Here is a 16,111-nt window from a genome sequence, read left to right as displayed (position 1 = left end):
CCAGCAGCAGGGCCCGTGAGTGAGCGTCCGCAGCGGCCCCGCTGCTGGTGCGTGGGCAAGTGCGTGTGCCCGTCCTGAGAAGCCCGCGTCGCCTCCTGGACGGCGGGAGAGCAGCGGGCATCTCGGGGGTGTTCCKGGGGCTGCTTTCCGTTTGCAGAATGAACAAACAAAACCCTCCTGTGAGAAGAGAGTGTGCAGCTGTTTCCAATGAATTTTAGCTCTTACTGGATTATATCCCACTATAGAACTACTTGATGTTTGTGGGTGTGTCTAGCTGGAGCTTCCATATCTTCGGATTTGTGCCGCAGGACGGACTGGGCCATCACGTTGCTGATCCCTGCAGCAGGGAGGTGACACTGTGGTCCTGCTGTCTGCCTTACTCTAATAACTTGCATTTGCTCGTCCTCTTTGTAGAGGAGCACAGGTCTTGCGTGTAACAAACTTTCTACAAGTTCTAGTAGAATAAACAGTCAAGCAGTTGTGTAGGTGAGAGAGATCCTAATTCATGCCTTCCTGCAATGATGTTTTTACTTGGCTATTCCATATCCCAGCTGGCAATACCCATCTTATCATCATTACCGTTGTAATAGGGGCGCTATGTTCTTCCTGCAGCTCGCAGAGCACCACTTCTGTTTTGCAGTGCGTGCAGTTATTTAAGTAATTGTCTGTATACATGTGCATATTTTTTTTTATAGGTACCTGTACTAAAGTGCTTGAAGAACATGTTCTGGCATGTTCCTATGAACCTGTGAACGCTTTCTGTGACAAATTTTGACATCTAGCTTTAATGACCACTATTAAGTGTTACGCAATCGGGATTACAGAGCATATCAACAGATCTCTTTAGCAAATTGCAGTTCTGCTTTATTTTCCATTTTTATGCTAACTAGTATAAACATTGACCTATACCGTATGTTAGATCTGTTAAGGGGTGATAAATGATACCATTTTGTGGTTGACTAAAGATGGCTGCAACTCTTACTTCAAAATTAATATAAAGCTTAAATTTATGTTTGATTTCTTCTGCATCACAGAACAAAATTGTGTTTTAAAGGAAATCATAGTTTCTGTTTCTTTTTTTTAGTTGTATAAAATAAGTCTCCTAAAATCTTGGAAAGACCATTGTCTGGGACCACAATGGTCCTGCCAAAACAACAACAAAACCAACAACAAAATCCAAGAAAACCCTATATATCTCCTGTGGACCTCATCTCTTTTTTTGCAGAGTGTGTAACAGGGCTGTGTAGTGGGAGGATAGAGCAAAAGGACTAAGAGGGTAGCTATAATCCAAGAGAATTACAGTTAATGCATTTATAAAGAAGGAGGAAGAAGAAAAGATGGGTTTTTTTTGGCAAAGGCAGAAAAGGAGTGTAGAGATGGAGACTACTTTTGATCTCCATTAACTGCCAATGTGGCCTTAAAGCAAATTACCTCACTGTAATTTCCGGGAAAGAAAATGGAGAGACTTAAACTTAAAACCCATATGTTTTTTCTAACTAGTATTACCAGGTCTAGTAAAAGATATTATTATTCTTTTTAAGCCTAGTTTCGTAATGACTCTATCATCACAACCGTCGCATCTCTCCAGCATTTGCCAGAAACACTGTGTTTTTTATATGTTAGTATAACTAAGCTAACTATACTTAATAGACAAGTCATTTAATATTTTTATTTGAATCCAGTTTTCATCAAAATAAAGTTGAGCTGCTTAGAAGAACCATTCTGACACTGTTCTGATGTATGAAAAGGGAAGCTAAAGGCATAAATCTTGAGCCCAACAATTGTATATAATATTTAGTGCATGTAATTACTTAGCCAAAGGTTTTACCAAATAACAGTGTAAAAGAGCTTTTCTTCAGAGAAAAAAAAACTAAACATCTAATTACAAAATAAAATCAAAACTGATCTATTCATTTTTTTTTCTGCATAATTAATTGAATTTTTGACTTGTCTCTCTGCCTCTCCTCCCCACCCCCTGGTGCCCTTGTTTTATCGGATGACTGCAGCTTTTTCTTTTTATGCTGTTTATAACACTCACAGTTCCATTATAACCCACAAAATGTAGTTTCTCAGAGTGGTTTTCTGCCTCTTCAGTGTCTCAGTAAGCTGTATGAATGTTGTGTGGACGTGCATAATTTATGTGAATTTTAGGATGTGTCATTCTTGGGTGTATTTTAAAACTTCGACAACAACCAGAGCAGATCCTGCAGCTGTAATGAAAATGAGACAAAGACAGACTAATGGGTGATGAGTGAAAGTGGGAGATGCTGTGTCTGATGAAATGAGGGCTGAGTGATATGACTGTGGATCATGGTGATAAATATGGGGCAACACCAATAGCTGCAGAACACTTCAGTATAGAGAGGTTGTGTATTTTGAAAGGAATTTTAGTAGACTTCACCAATATGCTGGGTTATGAGACTGTAGGATCTCAGTTGAGTGCTGTTGTTCACCAGTGAAATTATCCAGTTCTTATTTTCCTTTGCAGAGGTGACCTTTATTTACTATGTTACCTGGAGTATGCAGTATGTTTATCCTATGTGTTTAGCAGGCTACATTTTCAGGTGGTTATTACTCCCCCCCCCCCCACTCTTACTTGAGTACATAAATGGGGATATCTTTCAATGTGTATACAAGCATGGCTGCATCTCTGGAAATACTGCACTGGGTTTAGTTTAGGGATGACTGAATGATGCTTATTGCCCTGGAAATAAGCTTCATGGAAGGATGCTTTCCCAGATAGGTATTTGGCATGGTTGCAGTACCAGCTGTGGTTGCTGGTGGTGCAGCCTACATTCCAGTTGTTTAAAAGCATGCAGCAGCTGGCCAGCAACATAGCAGGGTTGGGGAAAAATTGCTTGTGCCAGTGAAGGATAATTCTGGAGCATGTTTGGCACACTTAAGGGACTTGAAATACCACAAGACTAGGCTGAATTTCAGTATACCAGATAATCCTATTGCATGTTGTGTTTTTTTTTTTTTTTAAAAAAATACTTACAAAGCGAAGGGAAATACATAACTGGCAGGAGGGAAGGGACAGTAGAAAGTCTGTTGGCTGGCTGCAGAGCTGTACAACAGAAGGCCCTTAGGGCTTTGCCCTGAGATGGAATCTGGCTGAGGCAGGCCTAATAAGCACGCTGATGCTCTGTAACAGTTTGCGTACTGCCTTGTGCTTTAAAATGCTTTCTGAATGAGCAGTACTTGGTTTATGTTGTCATTTTAGTTAGTTGTTAACAGGTTTTATGAAGCTAACCAGAAAGTGCTGATTTAGAGTTTTCATGCCTGTGTGCAAAGGGTAGGGTGAGATTTGATTTCCATAAGGCAAAATATAACTTTTAGGAATAAAAATCTTAAAACGGTGCAAAGTACTAACTGTAAATGGGTTAGACACAAGCCTAATACAATGTGTATATATGTATAAAAATAACTGTTTAATGAGAGTGACTCAAGTGGTTTACCTCTGATCTAATGGAAGACAGGTATAGAGTTATTAGGAGAGAGGGGAAAGGATGTTCCTGAGTGAAAGGAGCTTTTTAGGATGGTGGATGTCATTTGTACAAGGAAACCTGTGCCTGCTCCCAGGCTGAGTGGTGCTCTGTAGCCTCACGCCTCTCCCAGTGTGGGAGCAGAGCAGGTGCTTGGAGATTGTGGCTCCTACTTGCACTGGAATTCTCTTTATCCCAAAGAAAGCCTCTCTGTAATCTCTTAGTGAAAGTGAATGGCCTAAACTGAACAAAGATGATTTTTTTTTTTTTTTGATGTAGCTTTAGAGAGAATTTATTTTGGAAATTCTAAGTCAATTCAGAAAACTGCATGATAATGTCTTAGTGCTATTCCTAGCGTCTGTCTCAGTCCTCTTTCTTTTCTAAGCTTGCTTTCCTCATGAGTACCAGTCCAGTATATTGTAATCCAGACTGAGAGCATATTCTCATTTGTTTTCCCATCTGCCTTCCTCTCTATGTCCCTTTCTGAGGACAACATTTCAGCTGGGAGGACTTCTTGTGGAATTTAAATCTAACATATTATTAGATTTAAAGACTTATCAGAAAAAAAGTGGATAAGTGACAAAACTCTCTTAAGTAATCCCCAAAGATCTTCATAATGCATGGAATGATTGAAAATACTTTTTTTAGGACCCTCAAGCAATTATCAAGATCCTGATAATACTAGGTTATGGTACGGCATGCTGACAGTATTAGGGTATAGTTATGCGATCTTGCAGGAACTATTAAAAGATGATTATTGCTGTTATGTTTCATTAAAAATAAAGCAACACATGCCCTGTGAAAGTGGGGTTTCTAAGGATGATTGTGCTGTTCTGTGCGAAGGTTGTGTTTGTAGCTGTGAGGGTTTATAGAATCTGTCAGTCCTTGGAATAGGGTCAGTGCACTGAATTACATTAGTGGTGGGAATTTTTGTTTTGTGAAAGACTCAGAGAAAGCAGCTGTCTGAGAGCATTGAAGCACCTGGGCGTGCGTGCTGCCAGCCTCTTCTATGATAGCATCGTTGCAGCTTATTACAGTGTATGGTAGGAAGGTCTCCTGCTGGGATGGGAGAAGCAAGGCTGTCCTGCCTAAGCAAAGATCAAAGTGTACCTGCTTGAAAATTGAAATTATGCCAGAAGGCAAAAATAATATTCATGACATTATCAGCTTGAGCCTTCTCTAGGGGACAACATTTGTATTTTGCTTTCAGAATGACTTATCAGCAAAAGCAAACCTCTCTGCAACCCCTAAAATAGAAGTGTACTCATATATATATTTTTCTGAATATAAAGAGAGAATGGTCAAATAATTTGCTTTAAATTCAGATTTGGGGACTGTAAGCCAAATACTGTATCTTTTCCATTTTGTGTACTACTTGTTAGTACATATTGACCATATGAATTTCAAATTACATATAGGTTGCAAAAGTTCTTTTGATTGCATTACGTTTTCTGCAGATGTTTCAGATGTTGGAGTTTGTGTCTTTTCATGTTTGCAGATACCAAGCATCAGCTAGACAGCTAGAAAAAGAATACACTGAAGAAATATTCAGATTACTCAATTTTTTTTTCTTTGCCCATAATACTGACAGTTTAATTCAAAAGGTAACTTTGTGTGATGATGGAGACGAAGGGGAAAGTTTCAAGAAAATTTGTGAACACAATGTAGGTATTTGGTGTGTTACAATGCCTCAACATGCTTACTTTAAACCTTCTTTCTCTCTCTCTCTCTCTCTCTTTTTTTTTTAGATTTGTCATTGTGTTCCTCTGGATCTGCTGTTGCAGGTGTCAAAGGCCATTCCCTTTACAGGCTGTGTTGTATTTCTTTATCTCTAAGCTTTTTATTATTCTGCAGTTCTGCAGGTGGTCTAAATAGTCACAGTAGGATTGTAGTAGGTTTTTGCCCAACATCTCGCTGAGCTGGGTGTAGGCGTGGGCATAACATCCAATCTCCAGCTGGCCTTTCCTGCCTTCTAGCATGATGGTTGCTGTTTCTCCCATTTACCTTTGTCACACTTAGTTTTCAGGTTTTTGCATGCCCTTTGCCTTGCTTAAAAATGTCAGTTTATGCTTTGCAGCAAAGTCTTTGTTGTCTTTTCCCCTTGTGTGTGATGCATTTCGGGATCTATTTCTAAGACAAGGGAGGAAGCAACTAGTTCATGTGGTATTAAAGCTGTGTCTTAACTGGCTCTGAGCCTGTTAACTTTTTTCTCCATAGTTAGTATATATGCAATATGATCTGTTAAGCATGGATGCCTGACAGGCATAATTGAGGGAATGGGCTTGTCATGATGAGCACCTTTGTTTCCTTGGAAGAAGAATTTGCTCAATTTTTTTTTTTTTTATTCAGGCCTACTTGTGCTCTTTTCCTTACAGTTTATGACAAACTTTTTCTAGGGTAGATAAGGACTTGTAGCTGTACCTGTTTCCCCATCATTTCCACTGGGGAAAAAATTGGTCATGTTCCTTGTTKTTTTTTTCTTCTTGTCTGAAGGAAACCAGACTAAATAGATACCTTCCCTGTGAACTTTTGGGAACATCCTGTTAGCTCCCTTTGAGTTAGAATTTGGCCTTTTTTCCCCCTTTGCCTGCCCTTTGAGGATAATATGTGATGTTAATGTAGTTTTAACTACCTTCTCCACAATTTACGACATTTTTTTTTTCCTCAGCTTATTCTCTTCCTTGCTTCCACCTTAAACATTTTTGATGAGATTGCATCTTCCCAGCCTTAAACTGAATGTTTTTCCCTGGTAGTTCAAGCTTCCTCTAGGAAACAGTAGGATTTTCCTTTTATTAACACATCTCATTTCTTTGATTCCCTCTCAAACATGGTTCATTCTGTCTTCATCAGGCGATTTGGCTGCTTCCCACACTTTAACAGGATTCTTTACTCAAAGTACACTTAACATAAAATCTGATTCCTGAAGGTGCATGACTGCTTCCAGGCTCTCAGTTCCTTCTTCCTTAAATCATTTCCACAAGTGTTCTTATAAACTGGTAGCCAATTCCTTATAGGTGATATCCCTTTCATTTTCATCTGTATGCACTTCAAGCAACAGTACTTGGATTACTTCATACTTATTTGGCAAAGCTTTCTTCATACTAGTATGATTTTACAGTCTTCTAAAAACATGTTGGAATAAGCCTCTCTAGCCTTCTTGTAAAGAGTGCAACATAAACCCATTCAAAAGTTTTAAGAAAGATACCAATATTCTACCCTTGTATATATTTTTGGATCAGTTTATATCCTTTTTCCTTTTCCTAAATGAAAACACTTTCTGTGTCTTCTCAGGAGGTGTATCAACAGCTTTGTCTTTAACAAGGTATTGATACTTGCAGTTTAGCATGAGCCTGTTAATTTCCAGTTTTAATTGTAGACTTGTTAGTTATCTAGATTCTTAACCAGTTCTGGGGTTGGAGGTTCTCTTTTTCTGATGTGGATCAGTGTATTACTCAGTACTGAGGCACAGATTCAGCTGAGAAGGTAGAGGGATATTAGCCTTTAAATGTTGGAGTCACCTACTTGGAGGAATAAGCGCTATTTAATGTTCTAAAACCACTATATTCAAACAAGCAAACTGTAGGAGTAAGACGGGGTCTTTTAATGGATGTTTAATGATTATGCTGGAGATGTGGAAGTTTGATACATCAGCTCTCATCAGAGGAGCTGTCATACTTTGTATACAGTTTAGCTGATGGTCATAGTTGTGCAAAGGCTAGTGGACAGCTCAGATTACTTCCTGCAAGTTTCATAGGACCACAAAATAATGATGCTGGAATAGAAGACCTCCAAAGGTCACTTCCAGCCTATATATTCAAAGCAGGTTCAATTGAATCAGGTTGTTTGGGGGCCTTCTCCAGCTGAGTTCTGAATATTTTCATGGTTGGTGATTCCACAGCATCTATGGGCAGCTTRCTCCAGTATTTGACTACCCTCCCTGTGCATTTTTTTTCCTAATGTCTAATCAGAATTTCCCATGTTGCAGCTTTCGTCTATTGACTCTTGACCTGTTGCTGTACACCTTGAAGAAGAGTCTCTCTCTTTTCAATACCCTCTCTTTAGATAGTTTAAGACTAATCCAGTTGTTATTTTTTTTCTTCCTTTTGAAGGGCAGTAACTGCTGCTGAAGCAGTTACTGTGGTCTGCCTGAGAAGATGCAACTATAAGGCAAAAAACCCACCCCTCTCAGTGAAAGACACGTAAGCCAATAATGCATAACCTCACAAGTGGCACAGTCTAAGGATGACCCTGTGCACATATATGCAGTGGATAGTCATGTTTATAAGGAATCATTAAAGGTACATAGTAAAGGAAAGGCTTATCTCCTGGTAGCGGAATAGACAATGTTTTCATAATTACATATGTACAAACTACAGTTTCTGTGATAGTAGCATAAAAAAAGTTTTCCATGTCATTCATTCACTTACATATTCGCATATGGGGAGGTGGTGTGAAATCTTAACCTGAGATGTTCCATCTCCAGTGGGAAATGCTCATACAGCTTTTCCAACTGTGTAGAAGACTAGTAATTTGTTAAAGTTACTGTTTTTTTTTCCTAGATAAACCTGCTCTGCTCGGCTTTACTTAGCTTAATACCACCTCTTCTCCTGTTCTTTTGACCTTTGTTACTCCAAGGTAGTGGTGATGTTTTTCACTTTGGGAATAAGTTTTACTTTTCTGCTGTGGTAAAAAGGTATAATGTTTGTTCCAAATTCATTCAAGACTTCTGCTACTGAAAGCATGGCAGCTTTATTATCTTGAGAACAGATGATGCATGATGCATTATGAACACTTTTTTTCCCCTCCCCCTTCATGCATGCCTATGGTTATTCTGCTCCAGGTGTGTAATCATGGCTTTCTAAAGTGCTTTAGGATGCAGTAAATGAAAATCTCACTTCGCTACACTTTCTTGACTAGATTCTTTCTCTCTGCTCTATATGAACTTCAGTATGACCATTGATACTGCTTATTCAGTTTTGTATTTTCTGTTTTTAAGTATGAATACACATCTTGTTTTATAAAGCTAATAAAATGGCTATGTGAGTTTTAACTATATCATTTAGATAAGTCTCTTCTGAATATAGTGTTTCTATGGCATACTGGCATTTCTTGTTTACGCATTACATACATGTACAGAAAGAATACTTATGTACATTAGCATTCCTTAAATTTGAGTCCTAAGATTTTTCTCTTCTTTCTGCCTCAGCCCTGATTTTTCTGCAAATTTTGTCGCCTTGAAATATTCAGTGTGTGCAGATTATCTAGTCATGTGACATGAAGAAAACTAGTCAGGAATGCCTTTGAGGCACAGTGATACTATTTCTTGAATCTCTACATCCACTACTCAGCAGCTGTTTCTCAGTTGATCTTGTAATCCATTCTTGAATCTTCTGCCAGACACTTAAAATATTTGATTAGCATATCAATCACAATCTAGTTGCTTTAGTATCACCCTTGGTTATAAAACCCTTCACCTAGTTTAAGCCATGCACACTTCCTGATACTGGTGTTTCCAGCTGAGCTGTTCTGCCTGGTAAAAATGAAGTTTGGACATGTAACTAAAAGCTTCTTCATAGTTTATTATGTCTTTCAATTTATTTGTTAATAAATTTTCCCCGACCTAGACGCTGTTTAAAATAAAGTCATCTAATTACATAACTTGTTGCTTGCCTAGAAGCATCGGTTAGGTGGGGCTTTGCTAGACCACAGTATATGTAAGCCTATGGTAAGCAAAATGCGTTTGCTCACTGCTCACATCTTTCAGAGACAACTTTCCGTGTGTTTTCTATCCATTACACCAACTTTTTTAGTAGATAAGACTGAAAGGTAGAAGGAAGTGGAAAGTCTTTTCAGGGCTATATGCAGCTTAGCATACAATAGATGCTGGCTTTGTATAAAATAAACAGCTCTTTGGCTTAGATTAATTGACATTCATTATAGTATGCTGCTTATTTATTTTCTGCCTAATTGCTATAGTCATGAATCAGGGTGCTTTTGTGAAAGGTGTTATTTGCATGCTGTTCTGACAGGTTTACAGTTCAAGATGGTAAAACTTAAAAGCACTTGTTGAGATTTTGACAACACTATGAATGCAAATGTTTTGTTCATTGCAAGGGTTGGCCATTGGCTTCATCACCTGTTGAAATAACGTCTGTTCCTCTAAATCTAACTTAACAGACAAAATCAGATATACATTTGTGCAAGATATAGCTGAAGGTCCATTATAATACTATTTCTATTATGAATCAGATTTTCCTGATTTATAAATAATTGCTGAGTTGGAATGCTACTGTCTATGGATGTTTCAGTCTTTCATGTCTGAGAAAAAACTGTAATGTGGCATTTTTGTTATTGYGAAATGTGCTCAAATATTTTTCTTGAGCTTTGATCTTTTTCACAAAGTAGGGATTTTAAAAAATATTTTAAAGAAAGGAAAGAGAAGCAGATGACACACAAATGTTAGCATATTTTGACATCATTTTGTTTTGTGCACATTGTATCTAACCTGGTGTGTTCTCGAAAGCAGCGGGATAAGGCCTGCTTGTGAATTGTCTTCAGAAAGGGTGAAAAAAACTCTTTATTTCTTTATTTTATCAAAGATCCTGAAGGTCTCTTCTGCTCTGCTTGTAGAAACAATAGAAGCTTACTTGCTTGAAAGAGATGCAAAGCTATTGGCATTATTTCTAGTGTTTTCTTCAAAATAGGTGAATAGTCTGAAATGAAAAGGAGCTTTCACTGGGTATTTGCTAATGCAAATGGTTTGTTTAAAACAAAGCAAAAGTTTTTTTGTAATCTGGGTGAACTTTGGTTGTTTCTGTCAATCAGAGATGCCATCTGGGCTTGTTGCAGTTGAGTGTGTGCAAATAGGAGAGTACAAATAAAGCAGTGCAGATTCACACTGATCCCTGTTTCACATTTTAGTACACAACTGAACACAAAGTAATCACTGAATCATGTTCTCTACTGCTTTATTTGTATAAATATTGCAGTACTAGCTTACACTTGTTAAGTTAAAAATGTGATGAGCTTGTTGTGCTATATCTTAAGCAAAATAATATGTTCTGTCTAAATCACATTTTGTTTTACATCTGAAGTATGTATTTGTTCAGTAGGAGTTCAGAGCTCATTCTGAACAATGCATTGGGTCTTATCACTGCCAGGTAAAGGTTTTGGATTGTTTTGCCTTATTAAAGAAAAATAAATCTTTTCAAGTTGCTATTTTAGAATTAAACTGTTATTCTGTACTTAGGCATTTTAATATAACAAACTGCAAATGGCTTTCCAAGCTTTTAGGTATCTATTTGGTATCACTTTAAAAAAATAAGATTAAAATAGGACTATCTCAAAGTTAAATATTACTGAATCCAGAATGTAATAATTAGTTAACTGCAAAACAGTATGGCAGTAGAAAGAGCTGTTTTACCAAATTATCTGAATCCTTCCAAATTATTTGCTTAAAAATACAGGCTTTACAGTGTATCTGAAGAGTTCTGAACTATTTTAAGATAAATACCGTGTGAATATCATTGTTTTATTGACTCTGACAGAAAATTTGTATTGAACATCATTAAGGTATTTTTTTTCCTAGGAAACTTGACTATTCCTTAAATCTCCTTTATTTTACAGTACTTTAACTCAGATCTAGCTAAGAGTCTCTACAGATGTTGTGCAAACTAGCATTTATGGGTTTAGTTCAATCTCTAGTTTATTTCTCAATGTTTTCCGTGTGTAACAGGTCTTGTATGACTTCAATTTGCTCCTTTTAAGACCATGTTTGATGCAAGTTGAAGAAGCAAGCGGAAGTCTTGCATTCTCTTTAACAGTAATGTGAGAAAACCCTAAAGGATTGTGACAAAATTTCATAAAATAAATGACAAATTACTTCTACTATTCAGACAATTCCTGTCTCTGAAGGCCTATAGTTGAAAAACATGAAGAATGTCTCTCAGTTCTCTTCTAAACCTTGTGTTTTCTATTAATGGTGAGGAAAAGAATGCCTTCATTTTTATGCAGGCATCATAAGTTTGAAATTGTTTGAAAAACTTCTGGAAGAACACTATCTCTATTTGATATTGCAACAAATATATTTAAGAATTGAGTCAGTGCTCTAGTGATTTTTTTTCAATTGATGAAGGAAAATTTAGTTTGGAAGAACTGCTTTAGTACTGAGTATTACCACTCACATAACAGAGGACAGTTAATTTGTTTAGCAACTGTATCCTGCATGCACCTCTCAAATGTGAGAAATTGCACACAAAAATTTTATTAAACAGCCAAAATATACATAAAGGACAGGAAATGTGAAAGTTTTAAGAATATGATACTTAAAATGGTAATTGATTCATAAGCGTCAAGATTTTTGCAGAGATTAATGGATTGTATTAATTGCACTTTTTTAATGGCTTTCTTTTTTCCCTAGGCACGAACTTTAACACCTCAGACAGCAGAAACAGATGCAATAAGATTTTTGGTTGGGACACAGTCTCTTAGATATGATAATCAGGTAATTTTTTTGTCAAATATCCATTGTGTTTTTTCCCTCTTTTTTGTTTTTTAATAATGTTCTGATGAAATTTCATTTTCGTCCCCCCACTGTCCACTTTGAATAGTAAGTGATAGTTCAGTTAAAGAAGGTTTTTGTGAATAAAATATAGAGGTATTGGTAAGTATGAGTGAATGAAAAGTTGTGTGTATTTTTGGAAAATTAAATTAAACCCTTCTAAATTAAATGACAGAATCAGATTGGTTACTTAGTAAAAGAACTTTTTTTGGGTGGGGGAGTTAATTTAAATCTTAGGAGTCCCTGGAGCTATCTTTAAACCACAGGTGCGATCTGAAGTAAAACAAAATACTTTAGTTTTAAACCCTGATTGACTTTGATGGGACTCCTGTTGTGCATATTGTTCTGCATACGTGAAGCTTCATAAACTGGATTTTTCATTTTTAATTATTAGCAATCATCTGTGTCTTTTCTGATCATAAATTTAACAGTTTAAACTGAGAATAGCTGAGACACTTTCGTGGCTCAATTTCTGTTGAACTGTTTCTTTTGTAGCTATATTTAGTTATCTGTATAAAAGTTCAGTATTTGATTTGTTGTGATTAAAATTTAGCAAATGCCTTTATACTGAAAAATGGACTTGAGATCTGAATAATTAGGAAGCCCATAGAACAAATACAGGTGCTGATTTTTCTGAAACTGTTCTGTACTAGATTGTACAAAAAGATCTTGGAAATGTAGCTCTGGGAAATGTGAGCTGTCTATTTTTCATGGTGAGGTTTTGAGTTTACTCAGTGATAATACTGGGTGGTACTCGTGATTTTTAAAAAATTAAAAGGCATAGAGAGTATGGCATACAGAGTTTCTTTTGATTTCAGGTAGTATTTGTGAGACGAGGAAAGAGTTGGCAGGATAAACTTACTTAAAAATGAATACACACAGTAGTATTTTTCATTGGGCTATCTCAAATGGTCATTAGGCATTGTAAAGTGGTTTTCTACTGATTGAATAGACAGCATAACTTGCCTAAAAGTCGCACCCATCTTTCTCTCTGTTTGGATCAGGATTTAATTATTAGTAAAAATAGTAATTGGAGAGTGATTCTTGCTTCTCAGCTAGTATCCAGGAGATGTTAAATAATTTAAATGTGCTTATTCAGGTAAACATAAATTCCACGTTTTAGAGATATCTCTGTATGCATATATTTCAACTTTATCAAGCATACTTTTCTTTTTTTCTGTGAATAGCATTAATAATATAAATGCAGGACACCTCCTAGGATATTAAAACATGTTTGGGAGTTATTGGCCTTTAGTTGTGCCTCAGGCTGTCAACTCCTTTCAGCTAGTTGCTAATCCCCATGAGATGTCCTAGGCCTCAAATCATTATTGCTTAATTCAGTAGTAGGGTCTCTGGATTCACTTAGAAACTTTGTTACCAGACCTGTTTTATGAGCTGGCTTGCTACCTTTAGTACTTGGTCAGATACGGCACAGCATGAGGTTTCTCTTGCAACTCTATCACGTGCAAAATCTTTCTTCCCTTCCAGTTGTAGATGGGCATGTTACAGGTAGAGAATGCTAAATGATCACCTGACATGGCAACTTCTCCCTTGTCAAGGAGTATGGCTGTAGGAAATGATTTAGGCTTTCGTAGGAGATGTAGTGAAAATATTGTCCTATTCACACTTTAAAATTAAAGTGAATGAAAACCTTTATAAGTTTCAGTGTTGTCTCAGTATTTGAGATATTAACTGTGTGTAGCACTTGGTATTTAGTCTTCGTAACTTGCTGCAGATTAAGTAGTTTCCTTTTTGATTAAAGATCCAGTGCTCTACACTGTAGAACCACTTTGCTGTGTATTTTCTGAATTTGCATGGAAGTATGCAACCAGAATGCMTGTGGCTAGTAAAGAAAAAGCATATGCACAACTTTGGATGAACTTTGTTTGTTTTGCTGGATTTCGACTCATTTTTCCTTTGTAGACTAATATAGCAGGAAGAGGGAAGGAAAAGAGAATGTCCTTGGAGGATGATTGGGGGATACAAGAACAAAGTTGGCAACCTAAGATTTTTTTTTAAAAAAAAGAGATGGGGAGGAAGACGTTGGAGACAGAATCTGGAGTGAATAATCAGTTGGGGAGAGTGGACTATTGGACGGAGAGCTCCAGAATACAGCTCTGCGTAATAATCTTGTTTCTTTTAGCGGAGTCTTAGTGTTTGGAAGATGATGCTCTCTGAAAAAATACAGATTATTGCTATTATCTGTGACCTGCTGACAGTTGTAACTATCTCTGCTGGTTCCTAACTTAGAGGATTGGAAAAAAAAAAGGCTTTAAAAAAAATTAAAATCAAAAAAGGCATTTCAATTCTTTCCAAATCTTGAGGGGGACAGGGGGAGGAAGAGGGGGGCGAACCTTTCACTACAGCATTTGAGAAATTGTACATGCAATTCCATGGCAATTCTCTGAAAATGTTTTTGCATGATCCTTACAATTTTGAATTTTGGAACCTTTGTACTCCTTATTTACTGTTGCTAAACTGCAACTTCATCTCCTCTGCTCAGTTTGAGGTGTTTACTGCACACATTGGAAGCATATAAACAAACCATACTTCATTATGCTTTTCTAATATCTCTCTCAGAACTTTTCAAGTTATTTTCTGTCTGGTCTATTGGATTATAAAATAATTCTCTTTATGTTTGAACCTATTTAGCATCATGCGTTAATGTAGAGTACGGCCTTGGCCAGTGAAACCAATATAACTCAGTCTCCAGTTTCTGCAGCCTATGAAGGCATTATGTAAGAAAATCAGGTTTGGAGATTGCAAAGATTCCAGCTATTGGTGATGTCAGTTGAAGCAGAAGCATCACAGCAGAGGAGCAATTGATCATCTGTCACTTCAAGGGGCTGGATGGAGTAGAGAGTATTCTCTTAGTTTATGTACTGAATGACCCCTTTAACCTGGTTAGTGGGGGCACAGAATACTTGTTACTGCAGTAAATGGAATTCTGATTTGTGATTCACCTTTAGGGAGTTTGGTAGAACTGCCAAGTAGACTATATAACTACATTGGAAGTCTACTCTGTGTGTGGATGTTTTTTGTTTTTTTTTTTTTGTTTTTTTTTTGTTTTTTTTTCAGGTAGGTAATAATGAGCAAATTATGCAGTCAGGAGGGGCTGACTGTGCCCTATATGAAGAACTAATGTGATTTTTAAATCTAAATTCTCTTCTACCAAGAAAGATTTTCACACTTTCACATTGCTTCTTAAGAACATACCAGAACATACCTGATTCAGGAAATTTGAGGGATCTGCTGTGTCTCTGAGATGCAAAAAGCCAATTACCCATGTTTTACTGTGTGTAAAACAAACAAAAAAAAATGTTTATTATGCCATGAATCTGCTGAAGGTGTTTTACCTTAGAGTTATAAAAGGAATGTTACAGGTTGCAGCTGTAGTATATGTTATTTTCCAATCCTGAGGTCTTTAAAAAAGCGCTGTTTTTTTGTCAACAAACAGTTTAATTTGTAATTTTTTTCAGAATATTGAAAGCCTTGATTAAAAAAATGAGCCGGGGGCAAGAAGGCTGTGTAGATGATGCCTTTGAATAAAAACAGAAGGGGAGAGGTTAGAAATTGAGCTTTAATGATGAAATGAGTAAGTGCTCAGTATAGACAGAAGCACTCAAATCAGGGCCTAGAGTAGGTCARAGAGAGGATGTACAAGAAGGTGAAATAAAGTAAGACTATAAGTGACTTAAGTCAGTGATAGGAAACTGGAAAGTTTTTAAAGGCGGAAGGGTCACCTTTTAGATTGGATGGGACAGTAGACTGTGAGAGATGAATAGTGTCCTGATTCCTTGGTAGATTTGTAGGTACAGGGCAAGAAATGAAATCTGATACCTTGCTAAAGAATTGCAGAGATGTTAATATTCCTTATATGACAAAGTGGAAGAAAACACTGCCAATAAGGATTTAAAATTTGAGGAAGGAATTGCTGGTGACGGTATTTGGAGGAAAGAGGAAAAGGTAATGTGTAAACTCAATGTTCAGTCGTTTTGAAAAATAGCACCTAATACAGTCTAAATTGACAAAGTTGATTCCTATCTAGCTGCTTCTCCTCTTTAAG

The 16,111-nt window shown here is 36.9% G+C and overlaps 1 protein-coding gene across 1 annotated transcript in view; it reads left to right on the top strand.

Annotated features, from left to right (window-relative positions):
• The first annotated feature begins 2,297 nt into the window (after nucleotides 1-2,297).
• EIPR1 (EARP complex and GARP complex interacting protein 1) overlaps nucleotides 2,298-16,111 on the top strand; it is an 85,089-nt gene continuing 71,275 nt past the window's right edge. The window contains exons 1-2 of the mRNA XM_085322939.1: nucleotides 2,298-2,423; nucleotides 11,905-11,988. Coding sequence (XP_085179065.1) covers nucleotides 2,298-2,423; nucleotides 11,905-11,988 — 210 coding nt within the window. The remainder of the gene's footprint in view (nucleotides 2,424-11,904; nucleotides 11,989-16,111) is intronic.

The sequence above is a fragment of the Rhea americana genome, unplaced genomic scaffold, assembly GCF_003343005.1.
Source record: "Rhea americana isolate MKP2758 unplaced genomic scaffold, rheAme1 scaffold_80, whole genome shotgun sequence".
Classification (NCBI taxonomy): Eukaryota; Metazoa; Chordata; class Aves; order Rheiformes; family Rheidae; genus Rhea; species Rhea americana.
This window is presented reverse-complemented; position numbering and strand designations above follow the sequence as displayed.